General features: G+C 39.0%; 1 protein-coding gene across 2 annotated transcripts in view; it reads left to right on the top strand.

Annotated features, from left to right (window-relative positions):
• LOC146492076 (E3 ubiquitin-protein ligase Midline-1-like) overlaps positions 1-23,954 on the top strand; it is a 91,917-nt gene extending 67,963 nt beyond the window's left edge. For both annotated transcript variants that reach the window (XM_085150393.1, XM_085150392.1), the window contains exons 3-10: positions 544-639; positions 8,743-8,850; positions 12,540-12,688; positions 13,368-13,495; positions 15,860-16,003; positions 20,281-20,442; positions 20,735-20,942; positions 21,559-23,954. In XM_085150393.1, coding sequence (XP_085006519.1) covers positions 544-639; positions 8,743-8,850; positions 12,540-12,688; positions 13,368-13,495; positions 15,860-16,003; positions 20,281-20,442; positions 20,735-20,942; positions 21,559-21,907 — 1,344 coding nt within the window. In that variant the 3' untranslated portion in view covers positions 21,908-23,954. The remainder of the gene's footprint in view (positions 1-543; positions 640-8,742; positions 8,851-12,539; positions 12,689-13,367; positions 13,496-15,859; positions 16,004-20,280; positions 20,443-20,734; positions 20,943-21,558) is intronic.
• Positions 23,955-24,592: the final 638 nt, after the last annotated feature.

The raw sequence follows: 24,592 nt of genomic DNA, 5'->3' as shown, positions 1-24,592 counted from the left end.
GTGCTCAGTGGAGTGGCTGTCCCGGTCACATCCTCTCGTAGAGTAGGTTTCTCTGTCAGAGGCTCGGACTCGGACGGGGCAGTATGAGGAGGCAGTACAGAGACGAGGGGTATCACTCAGAGGTACGTGGTCACCAAACGCACCTGTTTAAAAAGACAGGCGATAACGCTGGAGCTCCTGGGGACACTTGCACAGAAGGAGAGCTGATAGAAAATCGTTGCTTCTCTTTGCTGTTATTTTGTGGACTTGAACTGAGGAATCAAACAGTTTTTTTTATTTTATTTCTTGTGTTTTCCAGACGCAGCCATTTTCCACTTGCTTTAGAACTTTTTCTGTTGTTGCTGTTGTTCTGATATTCTTACAACCCCTCTGGCTTCCATGAGAAAACTAAAAGGGAAAGCAGTTCTTTTTGCATTTTTATCTTCCTTGTATTTACAGCTCTTTCTCCACTTTGATTTCTTTACATTCACGTTAGAGACTGTTTTTTTCTTTACTTGTCTCTCAGTTTCTCCGTTGTCTCTTTTGTGTTATTGCTTTCTGCAGCAAGCTCTGGATTCCAACCTGAGTAATCTGATCAAGAGGAACAACGAGCTGGAGTCTCTTATGGGAAAACTGATTCAAACTTGTCAGCATGTAGAGGTGAGTCCCACGTGGCGCTTTATAGTTAGCTGTATGTTGGAATTTATCAAATCAATGGATAATACAATATTTTACTACTTAAGACTTAACTGTAGCATCTCTTGTGTAACCTGTACAGTATAGTTACTCAACATTGTTTATTAACCCTTAGCTTAGCATGTAGTAAGAGTTGACAACAAAACTTACAGTAAATGACTGAATATGACTATCATTTTCAAAACCTAATATAATATTTATTTTTTTGTTTTAGTTATTTTTATATTTGTTATTTTTCCTTGATTACTCACTCAGACTGTTGTGCTGTTTTATTTGTGTTTTGTATTTTGTAATGCCACTGCAAAAACCTTTTTTTCTTTATGTATTTGTGAGACTGTTAATGAATATCATTTTAAAAAGTGAATGTAAACATAGCAGACTTTGGTAAAAATTTACAGTGATTTGTTTTTTAAACCTGCTTTTATTCATTCACATTTACTGGTCTGATATTTGTTTTTATCTGCCCAGAAACAAGGAAAAAAAATGACAAGTGACAGTGTAGATTTATTTACATTAAAAACAAATACGAGTAAAGCAAAGTTTACTCAAGAAAATCAGATTTCTCATTATTTGTAAAAGTTATTTTGGAGGCGTCATCGTAGACTCAGGGAATGTGGCCAGCATATTAGATTTTTTTTTTACAACATTCAAAGTTTCAGTGATTAATACGTTATGAATATTACGCTCCTAAAGTATATATTTTTAATGAAACTGCTTCTAAAATGTATCTAGCATCTACATTAACTGCAGAGCTCTGTTTAATTTCACATAAATATTCTTAATAATAACAGAGAACGTGCGAAAATCTGATATTACATAGGATGCAGACAAAAATATATGTACACAAACAAACATAGCGTCTTTAGCATCTTTTAAGGGTTACATATAAATATATAAAAATACAAATATATGTAACATCTGCAACATCTTTCAACCTCCATGCACTAAGAAAACTGTTTTCAAAATTGAAATGTTGAAATTTCCCAAAAGCTTTGAGTGCAGAAACAGGCAAGTGCAAATCATCAGGTTTCAGTTTAACACGTTTATTTTTGGGATAACAACCAATTGTGAAAATGTCTGCATGCATTTAACTCGAGTGAAGGCAATTCTGTGCTAAGCCTGCCTGTTCATGTTCCACTAGCCCACTAAGAAGCTTTAAATAAAGTGATGCCACAGGCAGTGGTTGAAAGGCAGTGACATCTTAGTTTAGAAATAACGGAGAACAGCCTGCATGCGTGGCAAGGCCTTTGCATGCTGCAAGGAAAGAGGATTATGATTTATTAACATTTAAGCGCTGTATACATTTTTTTTTTCCGAGCATGTTTTCATGTTTCCCATCACACAGATATGCTTCCTGTGAGCTTTGAGCTCAGGGGGAAACTGTGACGAGGCAAGAATTTCAAACAGGAGAAAGAAAAACTTTGATCCTTTTCTGATGAATAAATGATGAACATGAAAAGGGCAAACAAACCCACTTGACCTATTTCTCCCCAGTGCATTATGACACATGCGGTGGAGTTTCGCAACATAATCTATAACCCTAAATAACCTCTGAGGTGTACACTGATAGCACGTCAGGTCAAGTTGCACAGGGTCGAACTGGACTAGAAAAAGTTGCAAGCAAAAAACCAATAACGATCATGGGCTAAAAAATACATCAAATACAAATACAACTTACGTGAACTCAGGAAACTGAGCTGTCTGATGTGCTTGGCATGAATATGTCAGGGCTTAAAAATAAATAAATAAATAGATTAAAAAAAAGAGATGGTCACTCAGCTTTGGTTGGCGTGCTGTTGATGGAGCTTTTCACATCACATTAAGCCTCTCCCAAAGCCTCACTAAAGATGGCTGCTGAGATTCTCTCAGACCCTGAATGTTGGCGAAAGATCAAGCAAATGGCAACCTTCCTTAACGAGTCATGTTTAAAAAAATAAAATAAAAAAATAAAAACAAAGAAGAAAAAATGACTGCACACCCAGTTCCTCTGAGTCACCATCTGCTGTGGTTCGGCTGTGGCCACAGTTTCATTTAACACTCCCACACCAAATTACGCACGCATTCTTTTTCGGCTGGCATCGTGACACATTTTTTTCTTTTTCAAAGAATCTAGTGCCAAACCACATTTGGACCCTTATATGCTGTTTTTTTTCTTTTGCAAAAATGGGGCACAGTTGTAATTTGGTGAAGGTACAATGAGTTTCAATGCAATAATCCTAAATACTCAAAGAGGGATCGTTTTAGGCAGTTAATTGGTTTGTTTATTTAAATGAAAGGAAGGAAATTATCCCATTAAAAAAAGAAAAAGAACACAGGAAAATGAAAAAGGATTAGTGCTTTTGCAGTTTTGTTTTAAAGCCAGAGAGAGAAGGAAAGCGTTACCTCTGATGCGTGTCAGGGAATATAGGCCCTTCAAGACCAACTTCACCCCCACCCCCCCCTCCAGAAAGTTTGTTTGATGCGCATTTTACAAAGTTTGGATATCCTCCAGGCTTGAATAATTTGTGTGCATGCGTGTGTTTCTGTGGTTAAATGAATCACTTAATGTCCCTCTCAGACTATAATCTGTCATACTGATCATATGCTCCGGAGGGTTCTGCCCACAGTCATTAGATGCTTCACATCTTTACACAGCACATCATGTACTTTGGTCACAAATTGTGTGTGGGTGTCTGTGTGGCTGTGTACATGACAGTGTGTCTGCGCCACTCCCTTGTTACTGCTGTTTATATTATGACATCCATTTACTAACAGGTTAACTATGTTCAAGGGTACAGAAAGTATTCTTTTCCTTACTTGAAAATAAGCTTTCTTTGTCAAACTATGAAAGTGGATTTGAAGCAGGAAACTAGCTGATAAGATATTGTAATTATGCACTACTTCCTGAGGGATTGGTAACCACTGCTAGAAATGCACTAGAATTGGTAGAGTTGATTATGGTGCCAGACACCACAGGAAGTCATTAACAGTCGATGTTAAAAAGTAAGACAGTCGACAGCTGTGTTAACCAGTGTGGTTGTGTGGTACACCAACACAGGCCACATACAATCAATCATTTTTTTAAGATCAGAGCGATCCCCTAAGCTTGCAAGGTAAAAGCTAAAAGGTAAAAGCATCAGGTGCTGATGCAAGCAATGCTAACGTTAGCTTACACATAACTCAATATCTAATTTATTGTAAGAAAGTGACACAAAAACAAAGTGGTAGTTGAAGAATGTGAGGAACAATTGACAATATAGGTGCTGTGCAACCTCGTCCTTTAGACCATGCTCAACTTTGATTATTTCCTGATGTGGGATTTATGGTTCCACGTTGGTGGCTATCTTGGGTAGTGCAGATAGAGTGATTGTGAGTACTCATAATACACTAAGGCCAAAAGTCCATGTGGACTACCAGTGCAGAACCATGCTTGTCAGTTATGGGTTACCCTACCTTTAGACTAGCCTTTCAGTCTGATTATTCTGAATGAGCCATAGATAGTTCATAAATACATGTATTTGCACTCATAGAAGTGTGATTACTGGTTTAGTCAAGGGTACTGCCTACATAGTGCAGGGGTGGGGGAACTCCAGGCTTCAAGGGCCGGTGTCCTGCAGGTTTTAGTTCTCAATCTGGGTCAACACACCTCAATCAAATGATTAGTTCATTACCTCTGGCCTCTGGAGAGTTCAAGACATGTTGAGGAGGTAATTTAGCAATTTAACTCAGCTGTGTTGGATCAAGGACACATCTAAAACCTGCAGGACGCCGGCCCTTGAGGCCTGGATTTCCCCCACCCCTGACATAGAGCATATAGGTGACAGCAAAGGTGACACCCACCTACTATTGGTTAATACATTGGAACATTAGATGTGTTATTCTCACATGGGCATGTTCAGACAGCACATAGACTAAGTTGAACAGAGAGGGCACAGAGGGCATACTGGCTAACATCCAGGATGTGTCAGATCTTTGCATTCTCAAATGTCTGTTGTGTAAATCCCGAAAAGTTTCAGGGCTAAAGTGCATCTGTGAAAAGAGCTTAAGATTACTTTTGTGTGTCTGTGCCATCTTATTGAGAGATAAGCATAGAGGGGCATATCACCTTAAATCCACAGTGACACCTTCAGATGTCACCCTCTACAGTCACGTAATGTCCGAGAAAGCAAGTTAGGGCTTTCTGGTAAACTAAAGAGACAAATTAATGCCAGAAAATTCTGAGGCTTTTATTCCAACTTCATTTTAGGCTGTTTCAATCAGTTTTTGGAAACCATTCCTAAAACATCAAAACATTAATCAGTGCCAGAAGTTAAATAAATGCGGCTAGAGATGAAAAGAGCTGCCTTCCAAGGAACAGATTAGCCTCAGCATGTGCTCTTTTGGTTTATATTAAGAAAGGCTTCAACCCAAAATACCTTATATCTGCATAAGTATACTAAGTGGTGTACAAAATGCCACTCAGAGATAACATATACAGTAAACTGTTAAAAATGTCAGGCTTCCCCAGAGCTGTCACAGTGATGTTGATGAAAGCAATTAACAGTGTTGAAAAGACAGTTGCAGAGGCATTGCTATAGAGCAGAGCTTAGGCATTCAGCTCGGCATGTCTAACATAAGCACTGAGATGTAATCCAGGTGGAAAATTGTTTCTGTTGGCAAAATGATCCCAGAAAATCACATAAATGCTGTTTAGGAAGGGACGCTGAGGATATTGTGGAAGTCTACTCCAACCTCGTTTGGCTCTGTGGAGGAAACGCAAATGAGCCCCTATGATGTCATTATTAAAACACCTGTCAGCATCGATGTGTGCTTGTAAGAGTGTATGTTTGCATGAATAACTGTGCAGTCTTTCTTCAGCTCGGTAACACTCACAGCAGACTTCCCTTTCATTACTCCCAGTGCTATCGCTCTGCTGCAGCAAGAAAACACTTTACAAGGTGCTGAAAGGGCCACTAGGAAATGACCACAATGAGAAATTACACATTATGTTTGGACCTGCACTCTGATAATTGGACTTGAACAACTTTTATAGCCTGCTCAGACTGTACAGGTTCCAACTGCAAAGTGAATCAATTGCCTCACAGAATGGACCCTCATGGCAGAACCACCTTGAAAGCGGTCAGCTGCACTTTTTCAAACACCTTCCAGCTAGACTAAATCATTTTTATTAAAGTTAACTGCCATCAGTGGGATTTGAGGCACACAGATGTTTCAGTCCACAGACTGAAATTAGGCTAATTATGCTCCTTTTATAATACTGCTGCTCACTTAGGATATTACTAGGCTCTACACTGGAATTCCATATTGTGAATTCCATAATATATACCTACAATGATTGTAGGTATATATGTCTGTATATGAAAATAATAATTTGACTGTTTAGATGTAATCACCTTTACAGTGGGGCAAAAAAGTATTTAGTCAGCCACCGATTGTGCAAGTTCCCCCACTTAAAATGATGACAGAGGTCAGTAATTTGCACCAGAGGTACACTTCAACTGTGAGAGACAGAATGTGAAAAAAAAATCCATGAATTCACATGGTAGGATTTGTAAAGAATTTATTCGTAAATCAGGGTGGAAAATAAGTATTTGGTCACCTCAAACAAGGAAAATCCCTGGCTCTCACAGACCTGTAACGTCTTCTGTAAGAAGCTTTTCTGTCCCCCACACTCGTTACCTGTATGAATGGCACCTGTTTGACCTCATCATCTGTATAAAAGACACCTGTCCACAGCCTCAACCAGTCAGACTCCAAACTCCGCCATGGCCAAGACCAAAGAGCTGTCGAAGGACACCAGGAAAAGAATTGTAGACCTGCACCAGACTGGGAAGAGTGAATCTACAATAGGCAAGCAGCTTGGTGTGAAAAAATCAACTGTGGGAGCAATCATCAGAAAATGGAAGACATACAAGACCACTGATGATCTCCCTCGATCTGGGGCTCCACGCAAGATCTCATCCCGTGGGGTCAAAATGATCATGAGAACGGTGAGCAAAGATCCCAGAACCACACGGGGGGACCTGGTGAATGACCTGCAGAGAGCTGGGACCAAAGTAACAAAGGTCACCATCAGTAACACACTACAACGGCAGGGAATCAAATCCCGCAGTGCCAGACGTGTTCCGCTGCTGAAGCCAGTGCATGTCCAGGCCCGTCTGAAGTTTGCCAGAGAGCACATGGATGATACAGCAGAGGATTGGGAGAATGTCATGTGGTCAGATGAAACCAAAGTAGAACTTTTTGGTATAAACTCAACTCGTCGTGTTTGGAGGAAGAAGAATACTGAGTTGCATCCCAAGAACACCATACCTACTGTGAAGCATGGGGGTGGAAACATCATGCTATGGGGCTGTTTTTCTGCCAAGGGGACAGGACGACTGATCCGTGTTAAGGACAGAATGAATGGGGCCAAGTATCGTGAGATTTTGAGCCAAAACCTCCTTCCATCAGTGAGAACTTTGAAGATGAAACGAGGCTGGGTCTTCCAACATGACAATGATCCAAAACACACCGCCCGGGCAACAAAGGAGTGGCTCCGTAAGAAGCATTTGAAAGTCCTGGAGTGGCCTAGCCAGTCTCCAGACCTCAACCCCATAGAAAATCTGTGGCGGGAGTTGAAAGTCCGTGTTGCTCGGCGACAGCCCCAAAACATCTCTGCTCTTGAGAAGATCTGCATGGAGGAATGGGCCAAAATACCAGCTACTGTGTGTGCAAACCTGGTAAAGACCTATAGTAAACGTTTGACCTCTGTTATTGCCAACAAAGGTTATGTTACAAAGTATTGAGTTGTATTTTTGTTATTGACCAAATACTTATTTTCCACCCTGATTTACGAATAAATTCTTTACAAATCCTACCATGTGAATTCATGGATTTTTTTTTTCACATTCTGTCTCTCACAGTTGAAGTGTACCTCTGGTGCAAATTACTGACCTCTGTCATCATTTTAAGTGGGGGAACTTGCACAATCGGTGGCTGACTAAATACTTTTTTGCCCCACTGTATATTCCATTCCCCTTAAATGCTACACAACAGCATCTGTAAAAATAAAGTTGCTGCATATTTTTTTTTGTCATGAATAATAAGTAATCTTGACTAGTTAGCTTCTTTAGCAAGTTAACTAGTCAAGAATAATAAGTACTCTTGACTAGTTAGCTTCTTTAGCAAGCTAACTAACCTAGGTTAGCTACAATAGATAGAACGCCTGTTTAGTAAAATTAGTGGAAGAGCATGGCATATTATTTGTCAGATAATTGCATTAAAAATGATTCAAAAGGCACCAACATCTCAAACACAGTTTGAAGATTTAGATCTTTGATTTGAATTAGCTGAACCGAAGATTAGCAAAGAGGTAGCCATCCAGTTTGTAGCTAGCCAACCTGCCTCTGAAAGCTGCCACACTCCTAATAATGGATAACTAGTTATGAGTTAGGAAGTAGAGTTTTTATGAAGGGGAAAATACGACCAAAAATACTTTAGTTTATCAGCCTGTGAACATGTTTATCTCTGCTGTGAATTGGGCATTTTGATATAGATGTCTACATGTCTGTGACAGTTCACAAATGCCCTTTGTTGAATTTGAAAAGCAACTTATTGAAGTTGCTCAGAGAGTCAGATTTTCCACAAGGTCTATTTGTACGTCGCTTCACCTTTTTATGTACTTGTTTAATATATAAAACAGCAAAAACATAAACCTACTGTACATTTCTTTCACATTCAGAATTCTCACACTCATATAAAAAGGCAAATATATATACACTGTACCGTGTATAAGAGCTCATTTCATTACCCTTGCACAGCATATTTCTGAGAGTCATGTGTGCTTTCTTACAGACATAGTGCTTCACGCTTACTTTCCTTATCACTCAGCCCTCTAGCCAGCAGGAGGCAAAATAGCTGAATATGCCCCATCTTCGTCAAGTGTTTGCTTCCAGACAGGAGGGCTGGCTGATGGATGAAAATAACACCCTGTCCCTCAGTGGACATGATGTGGAATCACTAAACATACATCCCTCTATATACCCCATCCACACCTTTCATCAGTCTCTTTGTTTGTCTAATACTCGCCGTGAATTGGTTTCTCAGGTGAACGCGTCCCGCCAGGAGGGCAAGCTCTTGGAGGAGTGTGACGTCCTGATTGACATTATTCAGCAGAGGAGGCAGATCATCGGGAACAAGATCAAAGAGGGGAAGGTGAGGTGAACGCTATGGGCAGAAATCTGTGTCATCAGAAACTGAATTTGAATAAGTTAAATTTGAATTTGAATTGCTCGGATTGAATCTGAATTGTAACTTGAATAAATGCTTTTAAAAACTGAATATGAATTAGCCTAATTTGCAATTCAATTTATTGGTTTGAAAATGATCATCACTAAACTGAAATTGAATTTTATTTAGAGAATGTTTAGAGAATGAGAAGTGTTGTTTGTTTATTTTCAAAGTTTGCTGTTTCAGTGATAGTTGTATATCATATTATATCACTTCAAACTGAGGTGATCCAGTAATGCTGCACTAATGAATTAGACTAACTATTCACTTTAGCTAAAGTTATTAAGCTAAAGAGTTGGGATGCTGTGTAAGACATAAATAAAGCTAAAATACAAAGGTTTGGACACTGTTTTGCATGTTTCCCTACTGTAGGGGTCTCTGCAAGCATACAGGGCTCTGACAGGGTACAAGATGACAACTTTGGAATTCTACTAGAAACAGTCGATCATATTTGTTTGTCAAAGCTGAATCCAGAACAAACTACGCTAGATTAGCGTTTTTAGCTAACAGCTACAATAAGCATAAAAGTTACTGTACGGCTATCATTTGTTAACATGACACTTGTTCTTATACATGTAATACATTTATTACCAACCTGAGAGTTTATCCGCTGGTCATTCGACATGATGAATGACTTCTGAAGTCTTAATTCAGCTCAAGACGTTGTAGATTCCCGTCAGTAACACTTTCCATTAATCTGCGCTCGATTACTCTTGAACCGGAACCAGATGTAAGTCCCAAAAAACTGAATTTTGGAACTGAAATTGAATTGTAGGACTGAAACTGAATGGTGAGAAGTGAATCTGAAATTATTCGAGAGCTAAATTTTTAAAGGATAAAATACAGTTTCAAAGTAAATTAATTCATTTTCAAACTATAAAATTCAATTTCAGTTTAGTGATGATCATTTTCAAACCAATAAATTGAATTTCAAATTAGGCTAATTCATATTCCGTTTTTAAAAGCATTTATTCAAGCTACAATTCAGATTCAATCCGAGCAATTCAAATTCAAATGTAACTTATTCAAATTCAGTTTCTGATGGCACAGATTTCTGCCCATAGAACGCTTAGAGGGGCGAGGACTGTGACACCATTTGTTTGCTATAAATGCTGTATTTATAACAAGCTTTCCCTACATATTCTCTTAATCTTTCTTACAACTTTCATTTAATATTAAAATGCTGCTTCAGTCCATCTATCAACTGCTCAAGCACACATAATAATCCTCCGAGAGTGAACCTTGTCTGCAGCTGTAATCACCTGTGAAACAAATGGATTCCCTCATTCATGCTGTGTGTTTAATATCTACATGACACAGAACTACAATTTAGAGCTTGTGTTTTGCTAGAGTTGATTGACTTATAAGGCCAAGCTTTTATTAATCCCAATTTAAACTCTCTGACATCAATTTAAGATATCATCAGACCTCATTTTCTATTCAACACAATGCTTCATCACAGTTGCTTGTCCTGATCCTTACTCTTCCAACAGACGGCAAACCCTTCAACACATATTCAACAGAAGGGAAAAACAGACAGACTGCCCAAAAGCAGATCCCAGAGCATATGGGACGGCACTCTTTCTCGTACTCTAAACCAAGATGATTTCTTTAAGCTCCGTCTAATGAGACTTGGAATGCACTAGGGATGGTTTTTTTTTTTTTTTTTTACCATGTAATCTAGGCTTTCAGCTGTTAGGATTGTGCAGCAAATAGAGAAATGGATACAGATGGATGGATCATTGTTTATAGACCAACAGAATTCTTACAAATTGATTTTGGGTGTTTGTGATACTCATACTCAAAAACAACTCAACACTGTCTTTTCTGAGACAAAGTTTCTGTAGTAATAATGACTAGCAATTGATGGAAATTTTCAGTGCCCTTAAATCAGGATTACAGTATCTTGGGTTCTTTGCAAGCCAAGCTGCTGATGAAATGTCCTTTGACCTCAATGCAACCACTGACCTAAATCTGTCTCCTGAAATCTTTGCTGACAGGGAAAGAAAATGAAACCGAAGAGCAAACGAGGCCATCTAAAATCCCAGATTTGCATTTAGCAGAATCACTGACAGCTATGAAAAAGTTAAGATTAGCTGGGGCATGAGAAGATTAGCTGATATTGAAAGAAAACATTTTGTCAAGCACCCTGTCTGCTCTTTATATATTTTTCTTTTGTTAAGATTTTAAATCTATATGGAGCTTCTGAGGACTACTCCAGCCAAGAAAAAAATTTTTTTTTTTTTTTTTTAAATGAAACAATTTATTTTTGATGGTAGCTCTAGTAGTGCGGCAATAAGACCTATACACCCATATCTCCAACCACAGAAAACAAGAGGCATGTTGTTACATTAGTTTGGTGGGTTGCAAAGCATCTTGCAGATGAGCAACAAGGTAGGTATGGTAAAGTGACTCAAATAATGAACACGATTTCAGATTTCCCTACCAGAATGAATGCCCTTAAAATGATTCATATGAATAATTGAATTCATACATTTTTATTGGCATACACAAGATAAACCATGGACATAGCTTCCAAGCTGGAAAAATTAAGTCAGCGTGGAAGTGTCTTAAACCAGCGGTCCACAATCCCCCAGACCGGTACCAGTCCGTGAGTCGTTTGGTACCGGGCCGTGAGAGTTGAGGCTTGGGTGTGAAATTCATGGTTCTCAGCAATTTTAGCATTATTTTTTTTATTGTTTTTATCGCTAACTCGGTTTCCCTGGGTCGTTTCCCGTGTGTTATGAATAAATCTTCTTTTTTTTGGTACCGGTACTGGTTTTATTTTGTTGTATTTATCCGCAACACCTTAAAGGCTGGTCCGGACATAAACCCGTCCATGGTACAAAAAAGGTTGGTGACTGCTGTCTTAAACCACCATTCTATCCGAAGGCCACCAGATAGCCAGTATCTGGTTGCAAAAACGACTTTCTATAGTCGTTCTATAGACGTCTATGGGAAAGCAAATGAGCCCCTATGACACCTATAAACGCTATCCTGCTAAGTTGATGGGTCAGTCACTAATTTTATGTCATACTGAATAAAATAAAAAGTCTATTTCAAAAGTCTTGTTTTCCTTTTTTCAAAATAGCGGATAAATGTGCTCAATGCCTAATGACTTTTTAATCTCGTTGTCAAGTCTGTTTCCTCAAGGCTTCAAAACAGAATTTAAGAAACCAACCAATCATGGGTAGCTATGTCCAAAACATTACCTTGAAGTGTCACGTGCAAAAAGAATGTGGAAAAAGAGACAAGTAAAGTGAAAGCTAAACTAAATGTCCTGTGATTTTATTTATGGATGATGGGTATGTTCATGCCCTTTGTTAACCTTCTGTGATGCTAATATCAGTAGAAGAAAACATGCAGAATTTGATGACTACCTGCATTAGTCAACCGTGGATTTGACCTTTTCATGTATGAGTGACTTCAAAATGTTAACATCCATCTTCTTGCGCCCATAAAACCCCATATTTCTGGGACGTTTCGTGCCATCAGCTCTGATTATGTTATCAACCATAATGATTCACAACACCTTAACTTGCATAACCACTATTTCATCCATTCTGATTCATCCTGATAGTCTTTTCTGTGACTTTCTCTTTCACACTTTCTAGGCACAGAGGCTTCGGAAGCTCGCCCAACAGATCTCCAACTGCAAGCAATGCATAGAGAGGTCCACAGCCCTCATAACACAGGCCGATCAAACGCTGAAAGAAACCGATCATGCTCGCTTTCTGCAGACAGCCAAGAGCATCAATGAGAGGTCAGACAGCCCACACACTGACCGCATGCCTTAATTATTCAGCTCAGCATGTTAAAATCTAGCTTAAGGGAGAGGTTAAAGACTGCAACCACATAAATGGTGAGAAACAGTTTGAAAACTTTGTGTACATAACTTCGCCAACAGCCAAAACAAGTAGAGTGGGATTTCATCTTCTATTTAGCATAATCTTATTCCGTTCCCTGCTTAAGCTCTCTGACTAATTGATTTGGCAATTGAGAACAAAACCTGCTCTCCAATATGTGCATCCTTAGGAGAAACAAAAGGGGTGATATAAAAATAAATCATTATCCTTTAGTCCTTCATAAAAAAGCAGTGTTTCAATCAGAATCTAATCTACACAGCTTCACTAATTAGGAAGATGATTTTCTTTAGATTGGGAATTTGTGTTTTTATTTAGCAATTGTTGAGGTGTTAATTCTGTATATGGATGTTATGTACAATGCTTTGCAAAATGCTAAAAACGCTTGTCACTGTATCGCTAACACTTGTGATGTTGACATGAGCGATGCTTTTTTTTTCCAAGTCCAGTTAAAATCTATTTTCGGGTGGTCTACCCTTCAAAAACACCCCTATAACATAGATATACAATTACAAAATAACTTAAACTGACTAGTTCACATGAAAAGTGTATTACAAGTATCTACTGGTCCTGATATAGGGTTTCCATGGCTACTGCATCAACCCAAGTGCTGATTCCTGAGATACACCTGACTGACACCTTCGACACATTTGCCCTGGACTTTACTAGAGAGAAGAAGCTGTTGGAGAATCTGGATTACCTCACTGGTAAAAATCATAGCCTGACTGTGTTTGGGTGATGTGCTATGTTACCAACTAATGCTAACAAGCTTGGCAGGCATTCAATGTACTATACAGATCACTGCTAATTAGTGCCAAGTAGCATTCAAATAAAATGCTAGAATACTGGTTAGTAGACTATGGGCCAGCTTAACTAATGTGTTTCGTAAGTGCAGAGTGGGTATTGGATGAAAAAAAAAATACTGTTGGTAAGTAAGTAAAATTTATTTCTATAGCACTTTTTGCAGATAAAAATCACAAAGTGGTTTACAACAAAGAAAATGAAAAAATGGAAATACAACAAATAACAATGTAAAACAATAAAATACAACATAAAAGCAAATTAAATAAAAGCTTGCCTATATGAAAATGTCTTCAGCTGCTTTTTAAAAGAATCAGTGGAGTCTATATAGCGTAAAACCAGTGGGAGAGAATTCCACAACCTTGGTGCCACTGCCTGAAAGGCCCGACCACCACGAGTTTTAAATCGAGTGCGTGGGGCCACCAACAGTCTCTGACCTAATGACCTTAGAGCTTGGGAAGAGGAATGTGGTTTCAGCAGGTCAGATAAGTACTGAGGAGCTTGACCATGTAGGGCCCTAAAGGTTAAATTAAAATTTTAAGTATTTACAAAGAGAGGACAGTGACAGGGTGGCATGTATAAAGTGGGAATATCTGCAACTGACTGTGTTGGATATGTATTTCTCAAAACACAAAATATAGTGAGAAGCGTAAAAAGCATTTGTTAATGCTTGTGACACAAAATTTACGTTTAGGGATATGTTTCCAAGGAGTTTAGAGATTGTGCCATTTTGCCTATTCAACGAAATCTGACCGCATAAGCCTAGATACAATTCAGGTGGGTGACTCCAAAAGGGAGTAATTTGGCATTAAGATGCAAAGTGTCTTTTGTATCAGGCTGTAAAGATGTTTATTCTGCTGTAAAGTTCAGCCTTTTAACATGGAAGTCTTTGCATTTGAAGATAGCCTCAAGTGGCCATTCAAGGAAATGCAGGCTTTATTTTTACCCAGAAACCCAGAACTTTCTGCTTGGGAAACCTTTATGTTTAACCTCCATTTTTCATCAAATGGACGTCTGCTGATTATAATTCAATTCAGTTCAATTCAGTTTTATTTATACGGTGCTAAATCACAACAACAGAGGTGGAAGACAGGACAGATTATACTGATTAACCAGACAACTAATTTTCAAAATGTGTGGTGACAATCACTGAGAACTGCTGTTCATGTTCATCCTCATTATCATCATCTTTTGATGGCTTCTTTCTTTGAATCCCTGACCTAATGTATAGTCTTAATCTATAGTGTAGCCCTTTGATTACACGATTCAGTTTCTCATGGACTGTGAAACTCAAATATTGCCTCCAATTAAGATTATATTCATGCTTTAATTTAGGATTTTAAAAAAATCTTTTGATGTCTTGGTTTTCTTCAAGCATTGCATTTGAACAGACCCCAGCCTATTAACTCTAAAATTAATTTTCAACATTAATTTCCGATGCCCTATTTGCAAGGCCCCATCAAAATGTCACTGCATGAATTATGGAGCTTGGTGGGGACAAAAATGAGGTAGTGTAGTGGGTTTTGAAGGTCTGTGAAAGTGGCTGGCTCGTATTTATTCTCTGTGATGCATGAGGGCTTCGCTGGAGGGCCTTTTCACTAAGTGAATCAGTCTGAATCACTCCACTATGTGCAGCCACTCATGACAGAAGGCTCGGGAGAGGGAGCGAGTGACAGACAAAGAAAGAGATAGGAAGTGGCTTTACAATCAATTTAAGCTGTGCCTTTGTATCTTTATTTCTTTACCTCGGTCCATTCTGTTTCTATCTCTTGCTACCGAGAGGTTTCATGCACTGAATACAAGAGTGATTCATTGTATTTATTTCTCTGTGGAACAAAAACAGTTATAACATAATGAAGTTTTCCAATGAATCAATGCATGAGTGGAAGAGAGCCAATCTAACATCTCTGGTTATGTAATGACTCGCATTTGTTACTCCTAAAAAGGGCTGTTACATTTACTGTTCCCGCTGTTAATGCGATCTGCTTTTTATCTGAATTGTTTATTATTTTGCTCCTGCCTTCCTTTTAATGCTCAGCCTACCACTCTATTAGAAAGAGCATCCTCAGTCCTATGTGTAATGAAGCTTGTAGACTCATAAATCGAAGCAAATGAACACGTACAAGGTTAATCAGGGCTACCGTTGTAACAGCTGACAACCTTTGAGTGTGTCATCACTTTGGAATATCGCTAATGTAATTTGCAATTTTATCCAAACACAATCTAAAATTAGGGCCTGAGGCGATGATTTTTTTCTTCAATCATTGCAGCTCCAAGTGCTCCGTGCATAAGGGAAGAACTGTGCACGGCGTCCTATGACACGATCACTGCCCACTGGACGTCAGATGATGAATTCACTGTGACGTCCTATGAGCTCCAGTATGCTATTTTCACCGGACAGTCCAACATTGCCAGTAAGTATGAAATGAATGCTGGAATCAGATAAGAACTAAATGGTTTTTCAAATCTTGAAAGCACAAGAATGAATAAATACATGAAGATATAACCCAGCTCAGATAACCAATCTACAAAGTTTATTTTAGTAGTTATTTTTAAGGTCCCAGCTACAATAAAGAAAATAAGAGGTTACGGGGGTGAATTCATTAGCATTAGCAAAATAAAAAAGAAAGTTGAAAGATGGTGAGCCGTTTGTAGGGAAGAGCTTTTTGAACTGCATAAAAAAAAAACTTCCCAGGGGGAAGGAGAGAGGTTGAAGCGACCCATTGAGCGCCACATTCAGGGTCTTAAAGCACCGTAATGGCTTCCATTAAGTAATTAAGGTACAACTCCACTTCCTAAGTATCCAATTAATGTAATTTGTGGGAAAAAAAGCAATCCTTTTAGCAGTACTAACTTGGTAAATGTGAATGCAAACAGATTGATGTAATTTCCATCTGTCACGCTGAATTGTGGATAAACATTCACATATCCTTTAAGAAGATCAACCTTGTCTAAGAATCATGTTATGTTTGAATGCTGACACTTTTATGGTAGTTTAATTTTATTCATCATCACAGTAATCCAGTGACAGCTGTCTATATGCATGGGTGCACTACAGACATCAGGGATGACCGTGATGAGGGCTACGAGCTTTAATGGCTTGGTCAAGAACTAAAATTATTATTAAAGTGTTGATAGACTTTTAACTTCTTTAGATTTTCTTCTTTTCTCCATGCACCTTGAAAGTAGACAAAGTAGTGCCAGAAAGCCATATTCTGCCCCATACCAATGTCAATTGGGCCTTCTAAATGCATCCACCTTGAAACATCCAAAACCAAGCCCTAACCCTAATTCTAGACAAGTCATCTCACCTCATCCGAGGGCACATTGAGTCATTCCCAAACCACCTGAGAGATATAACCTCTCCAGTGAGTTCTGGGTCTGCTCCAGGACCTCTTCCTGGCAGAACATACCTGAAACACCTCACCTAAGAGGCATCCAGGAGGCATCCTCGTTAGACCTAAGATCAACTGCTGCCCTACTGCTGGCCACTAGCTCCCCTTAGGCAGATGGGAGTTGAAGTGCTTTTCTAAGATAACGTTGGAGTGGAAGTGGAAGCTCCTGAAGTGAAGCCTCTGGCCTTTATGCTACTATCACCCTGATGTTGTCACACATCAAATGACTGTAGCTTGTGAAGGATGAAAGAGGGATAAGATTTGACAATAGCAAATCCAGAATGCATGGAGAGCACTCAGTAAAAGATTAGACTTCACTGGAAACGCAGAGTTCTTACACTGAAACATGTGAAACATTTAGGTTTAAGTGGCATCGAAGGAGTGAGATGTGTCAGGAGGGATGACAGCTGGGAAACGAATCAGCATCCTTGACGCACGCTAAGTGACACAATGTCTCGTAGAGCAACAACAGACAGGCAGTATATGCCGACATACTCACTCTTGCTCAAATACACACAAGCCCTAGACAATCATGAGCACACTCAAGTGAGCAACAACTACAAGGAAGAAAATGGGGTCAGGGCATCTGAAGGCGAGATCCCCTGCTCCCTTTCAATCAAACCGCCTTTTCTCTGTCTTTCATCTGTTCTTTTTGAAATCCTTTCTAACATTCAAACAGAATTACCTAACAGCAAAAGTACCTTTTTCCATTTCTTTTCTTGGTTCCCATGCTTTGTTTCCCTCCTTTTCACTCAGCTCCTGATACTTTTGGGTTACACCCTTCCTTTATTTTTTTTCCTTCCCATCTATGTAAGGTTACACCTTTGCCATTGCCTTGTCATTACTTCACAGATTAAAGAGTATTTAAAAATGACAGCCATTAAACTGTCATTTCGTTTCTTCTCTTGCTTTCACATTTCTGTCTCTTTCCATTCACGAAGACAGCGTGACTTTTCTCTCCTCTTGTTATCAGGTCTGGTAATGTCAGAGGTGTTTCTTTTGGCATTCAAGTCATGTGCAAGAAGTTTCCCCCCTGTGGAAATTGAGTTGTATCACTATGCAGGAAGTAGAAGTATTGTAATTTTATGGAATGGAACAGTGAAAACATTATCCTTCTAATTGTTTTGTACAGCCTTCTGAATCTAATTTCCAGTGGGAAATGCATGACAAGATCATGCACAAACTGCTTTTTAGTCTTAGAGGTCTTTTAGCTTGTTGTAGTGTCAGTAGCTTCCTCAGTAGTTAAATAATAACTGCATGGTGGCATACACTAATATTGCCTTTAGTCTTTAGCATCATGGATTTAATAATTTTCAGGATTCAGGATTTTTAGTTAACTACATTTCATTGTTTCTTTTTCCTCCAAAGAAATTTAAATTGCATTCAAAAACAAAGTACACACAAATACATGTTTAACATATTAGCCTAAACTGATAACTAATGAATTTAGGTGCCGGTCTACTTTCATTATGATTATTCATTTACTAAGCACATTATTGTCAATATACTGTAAATAATTCAGAATATTGAAAGTAGCTTTACTAGACCATATTATATTATTAACAGATCATACTTTTATGCTAAGCTAGCTTTTGTTAGCCTGACTTTAGATGCTTTTTCTTCCATAATCAGTGAATTATATATTACATAACAAACTATCATCTATAATCACCTTGACAAGATATGTTTTTGCGTTAGCTAAAGTTAGTCATCAAGGCTATCTCACTGTCTAGCTACCATTTCTGAAAGAATTAAGCTAGCATATGTGAGTTTACAATATACTGCGGAGCCCCACAAGGGACATTAGAGAAAAAAAAATGAAAATGAACTTTTGCGAGATCTCAAGTTACTTTTTCCCGCAAACCTTTGGTGAGATCTTCCAAAATAGGCTGCATCCTTCGGAGGCCGCCGGCTTGAAGCTGACGGGAGATCCAGGCACGATGTACCAGAAGTGCGGTGTTCTCGTCAGCTCTAGTGGGCCTCGACCTCCTGGTTAGGTTTGAGCTGGTGGGTAACAGACGTTATCGAAAACCTCGCAGCACTTTTGTGTTTGATGTCTTGATAAACCGAGCAGATATTTGAAGTTTACACAGCTACATTCTTGCCTGAAAATATCTTAAAAGCGTAATAGCTGCAACCATTGCTGGAAACTGGAATTGGCTGGGCCACATTATGAATTCTGGGATAGATTGGGCCACGAAGGATACACCCGACCCATCCATCAAATTCGGGAAAATGAAGGATGCATTTGGAGCAGCCTTCGAATTGGGACAGCCGTCTTCGCCTGGCTGTGACATAATCAGCCTTCAAATGCAGCCTCTGAAGGATGCGGCCTATTTTGCGTGATCTCGCAAAAGCTTTGCGAGATCTCACAAAAGTTCATCTTCATTTTTTTTTCCAATGTCCTTTGTAGGGCTCCATAATATACAGGTTAGTTTTAGGCCTGTGCTGCAAATTATCTTTACATAACTGCAGAAATGCTTCCATTTCATTTCGTAAATGAATATGACTCTTCATTTCCTCTCTTGCTTTAACATTTTAAAAGGTAAAACAAATATTTAAACGACTTTGTGTTCAGTGTCAGCGCACCCGATGATAATTTTGTCTGTTTAAAGGTCTTTGTTAGAATATGGCATAACAGTTTATGTGACAGTGACATTAAAATCTGCATTGTGGGTGCACATTATTTAAAAAAAAAACACACACACACACACCCAAAACACTGGTTTCCATCTATGGATGGATAACAACGAGCAGTGGCAACTTCCCGAGTAAATCAGCAGGCAAACAAAGACATGAAATGGAGGGAAAATGAACACCCACATATACACACATATGCCTTAGGAGGTTGTGCAGCAGCTCTGAAGTGCCATTAAATAAAAAGCACATACCAAAGACACACAAACACACATAGCAGAGGGAGCACTGTGCAGCTATGAAGTCAATAAGGTGTGAATAGTTTCCTCATGTGCCTTTTCACACCCTCTCACCTGTTTCCACTGGCATGGGGTTGCACACAACCAGTTATTTTGTTCACCGTCCTTTCACACAGCGATGCATTTTTCTTCCAGGGAACTCTTAAGTAAATAGTTTTTCTGTTATTTTTGAGTTATTTTAAGGAGAAATGCCTGCAGTTATATGAATTTTTCAGCACTTCAGTTTCATTTTCATTCTAGACTTTGTCCTATAGAGTCGCATAATGCAAAAAATAAATACAATGAATTATAATTTAAGTGAATTAACTGTCTATTTACTAAATCTGACATGACTTTTTTGTTTTTTTCCTCCACTCTCAGGTCTCTGTAACTCCTTGGAAAGCTGGATGATTGTTCCCAACATCAAGCAGAACCACTATACAGTGCACGGTCTGCAGAGTGGCACCAAGTATATCTTTGTTGTGAAGGCTATTAACCAAGCGGGGAGCAGAAGCAGTGAACCAGGGACTTTAAAGACAAACAGTAAGATAATAAAGACTGAAATAGTCCTGAGTCTTTTTTTTCCTGTCTGTAAACACACAGCCCCTAATTACTATTTATTTGGTGGACTGCTAAATATTTGCCATAGGTGGTAACTAGGTCAAGGAGAGAAATTACGTATGCTAGAAAAGTCTTCACTATAATCTGTTACTGGTAACTACATGGTCCTTATGGTCAAGTTGGTAAGAACTCAGGTATACTCTGTCTTTTCCTAGCAAATTATGGGAACCATTTGTAAATCAACTCTTCTATTTATCTCGTTTACTACGAACAGGCCAGCCATTCAAGCTTGATCCTAAATCTGCTCACAAGAAGCTGAAAGTGTCTCACGACAACCTGACAGTGGAGCGAGATGAAACCACATCCAAGAAAGGCCACAGCCAAGAGCGGTTCGCCAGCCAGAGCAGCTACGGTGTAGTGGGAAATGTCTATATTGACAGTGGGCGTCACTACTGGGAAGCTCTCATTGGAGGGAGCACATGGTGAGAGCTACACATTTTAAGTAATAATTTATGGATTCTGTTTGAGGATAACATCTATCCATCTATGCATTTCTGTCCACTTATTCAAAATTAGGTTGTGGGGCTTTCAGACTTTTCCCCACCAAAACCTCCTCCTTTCTCCTGAGGTATCCTCCTATGTCAGATGACAAATGTAATCCCTCTATTGTATTCTGGATCAGCCTTTGGGGTTCCTCCCAGCCAAGCATGACCAGAGAACCTCTAAAAGGAAAGCTCCATCCTATTTAGATGCTTGGACCACCTCAGTTTGTTGCTTTCTGCATAAAGGAGCAGCAGGTCCTTATAGATGTCTGAGATCCTCAGCCTGTTGCTAAAGATGCGTGTAGACACACTCCGCAGGTAGCTGTATCCGCAATCCCAACTTTTCAGTCATGGAAACAAATGAAGGATGGAACCTAGATTGATGTTGAAATTGAAAGCTTTGCCTCATTTCACAATTACTTCTGACAGTTCACCACTTCATCTGCTTATACCACCACATTCACTTATGAACAGAATACTGAGATACTCAACTAAGCAAATACTGATGGTCTTTGGTTTCCAAATAATGATAATAGAAGTTTTATCTCCTTCCAAGGTATGCTGTAGGCATAGCCTATAAGTCAGCCCCCAAGCACGAATGGATCGGCAAGAACTCAGCGTCTTGGGTGCTCTGCCGCTGCAACAACTCCTGGGTGGTTCGTCACAACAGCAAGGAGCTAGCGATTGAGCCGTCACCCCACCTGCGACGCGTTGGGGTCCTGCTGGATTACGATGCCGGATACCTGAGCTTCTATGATGCTGTAGGCTCCCAGCACCTACACACATTTCATGTCTCTTTCATCCAACCCGTGTGTCCTGTGTTCAACGTGTGGAACAAGTGTCTAACCATTCTTACTGGTCTACCGATCCCTGACCATCTAGAGGGACTGGAACCCAACAACTGAAGGCTACACAGAGACAAAAATAAATCAACCCAAATTTTGTATCTTAAAGCTGCACTGGGCAAGAGATGAGAAAGTACTCATCTTTGGATAGAGAACAGAAGAGGGATCTATCCTCTTTAATTCAACCAGCTCTGCTCTATTTACCCAACATAAATTCTCCTCATATGCACTTTTGTACCCAGAGGCAATGGCATCTCTATCAGAAGCTAGCAAGCACACTGTCCTAATAAAAAGCCAGACTTGCAAATGTCTGATTTATTCCTCCTTTACGAGCTGGCTTCCTTTGATACATGCCATAACACCCTGTTTGTCTTGGGCTAAATGTCTATGTGAGTATCACAGCAACTTCACTTTCTCAGACAGCAACAGAACTTGCTAGCATTTGTGCAAAGTTACCTAGTGCAGCTTTACTGTGCAAAAAAGAAAAAAAGAAGACGTATTGCATGACGTGTTGCTTTGTCAAAGCCTCTCAAACAGATTTTCTGTCTATTATTAAAATTTGCTCAATCAAATCTGACTCTGGTTAATGTTGGGCTTGACTTTGAAAGGCTTTGTGATAACTCAGTCTAAATCAGTCTCAAGACTGTGCTGGACTAGAAAAATCTACTCTAAGGCACTTTGGGCTATGGTGAGCTTATTTGTACCATGGTAACTAGGATACAAGCCACAATCAATTATTATTTTCCTCTCTACCTGCCTTTTTTAGATTATTTTCTTAGATATTGCATTTTGAAATTCCCTCAAACTGCACACACTGCACACATAAACACAAAAAGTATACTTTCATCAGTCAGGGTTGTTGGAAAGAGCAGAATTACAGATGTATATTTTGTAAAGTAATTTCACCCCTCTTATCTTTTCCTTGCTCATTAAAAAGGAACCAAAGTAGCCATTGCTGTTCATATCAATTTTACGCTATGAGAATAAATGGAGACTTATTTTTAAAATGTGACAGAGAAGAAAATAGCTCAATATTAAATGCAGAGTTCCCTTAAATATAGACTTTGTCTTTGCACATTGTTCATACTTTATTCATGCTTTTTGTAGCTTAACATTCAAATGCATTCTGGTGCAATTAACATGTATTCATATTGGGAAAGTGTTGTGTTGGACTTATTGTGTTCAGTTCGTTTTTGGCAGTCATACAAGTCCTGTCATTATTATTTTATGTGGTACATAATATGTGAATTGTGTTACAGTTGTAGACACAGGTTATTATTGGAGATTAGGTGTGAAATGGACATTTGAGTGTCATTTTTTTCTTTTCTTTTCTTCTTTTTTTAAACGTTCTGCTAATTGAGCATATGGATATTTAGTGGGACACATCTGTGCCACAGTACCGTTACACCAAAACCAGGGTGTTCTCATCTCTACATACTGCTTTACATGTTCTTTTTACACTTCAGGTCATCAAACCTATATTCAGACTGTCTATAAAAAGATACTTTATTAAGTCAACCACCCACGCACAGGGGGGCTGTCCTCAGATGTGTTGCACAATGACGATGTCAGTAGGGTAAACTCACCTCACTCAGTCACCGGGTCCTATTTGTTTTTTTGTTTTTCCTTAATTTCTCCAATTTAAACGTATAAAATTAGCCAACGTGAGTTTTAGCTGTTGATACGTAAATAGTCCAAATCCGTATAACAAAACCTCCCAGAAAAAACACAATCAAGTACAGTATGTGCTCTGTAATTTAGGTTAGAGTCCACTGAATAATTGTTAAGCATTACAAAATTGTAAATGTAAAGATTTGGTTGTATATCTTGACGGACGTTGGTTCAAAACACAATACATAGGACAAATGAGCTTCAATTCTGTGTTTATTGGCGATAGATTGAACTCTGTGTTTCATTGTAAATGATGCAAATATTGTGTTTAATTTAATGTTTCCATTTGAACTTTGTAAGAGGCCATGATGTTATCCGTTCAGTCTCTGTGGATATTTTTACGGGAAAAAAATACAGTACGAGAGCTTGCGTCACTACTGTCTGAGCTAAGTCTGTACGAGAGTGAAAAATAAACATGGTTCCTTTTCACATTAAAGTGTGCTCTTTTGTTTTTCTCCATTTAAGTAATATGGCGCCGGTGTGAGAATGTCAAGAGTCGCTCTCATAAAATATCCAGGAGAAATGCCAGGAGCCATTTCTGGTGAAAAATAAAGATCACATATTGAGAAAATTCAGGCGGTCCCAAATTCAATAAGTTTAGACTGTGACATTTTGGTTTTGAATAAAGTTACTGGTGCCCTTCGGGCAGGTGTTGCACTTGATGCTGTAAGCAAGAATCAGTCATTTAAAGCTGCTGTAATCAATATTCTTACATCAGCATTGTACTTCACTGCTATTTCACTCTATAGGAACAGATGCTGCACAGGGACTTGACAGCGTGGGCTTTTTCTGTCAAGCCATGAATCATTCAAAAAATGTTCTAACGTCAAACACTTCAGAAGGTTCAGACTTCAGCCTGCTGAGTTCACTTGAGTTTACACGTTTCCCGTAGAAGAGGAAGCTGTCAAGTTTATCACGTGAACTTCCCGCGGACATCGGGGGCTCTTCCTGATTTTTCCAAGAGCAATTGTTCTAAGACGCCAGGGGTTCACTGGGGCTTCACTGCTAGACTGTTGTAGTGTAGCATTAGTTGAAGCTCTGTGTGTCGTTCACACGGTTCAGTGGCATGAGCAC

The sequence above is a fragment of the Neolamprologus multifasciatus genome, chromosome 23 (genome assembly GCF_963576455.1).
Source record: "Neolamprologus multifasciatus chromosome 23, fNeoMul1.2, whole genome shotgun sequence".
NCBI lineage: Eukaryota > Metazoa > Chordata > Actinopteri > Cichliformes > Cichlidae > Neolamprologus > Neolamprologus multifasciatus.
The sequence above is the reverse complement of the archived record's forward strand: the minus strand, read 5'-3'. Positions and strand labels throughout refer to the sequence as shown.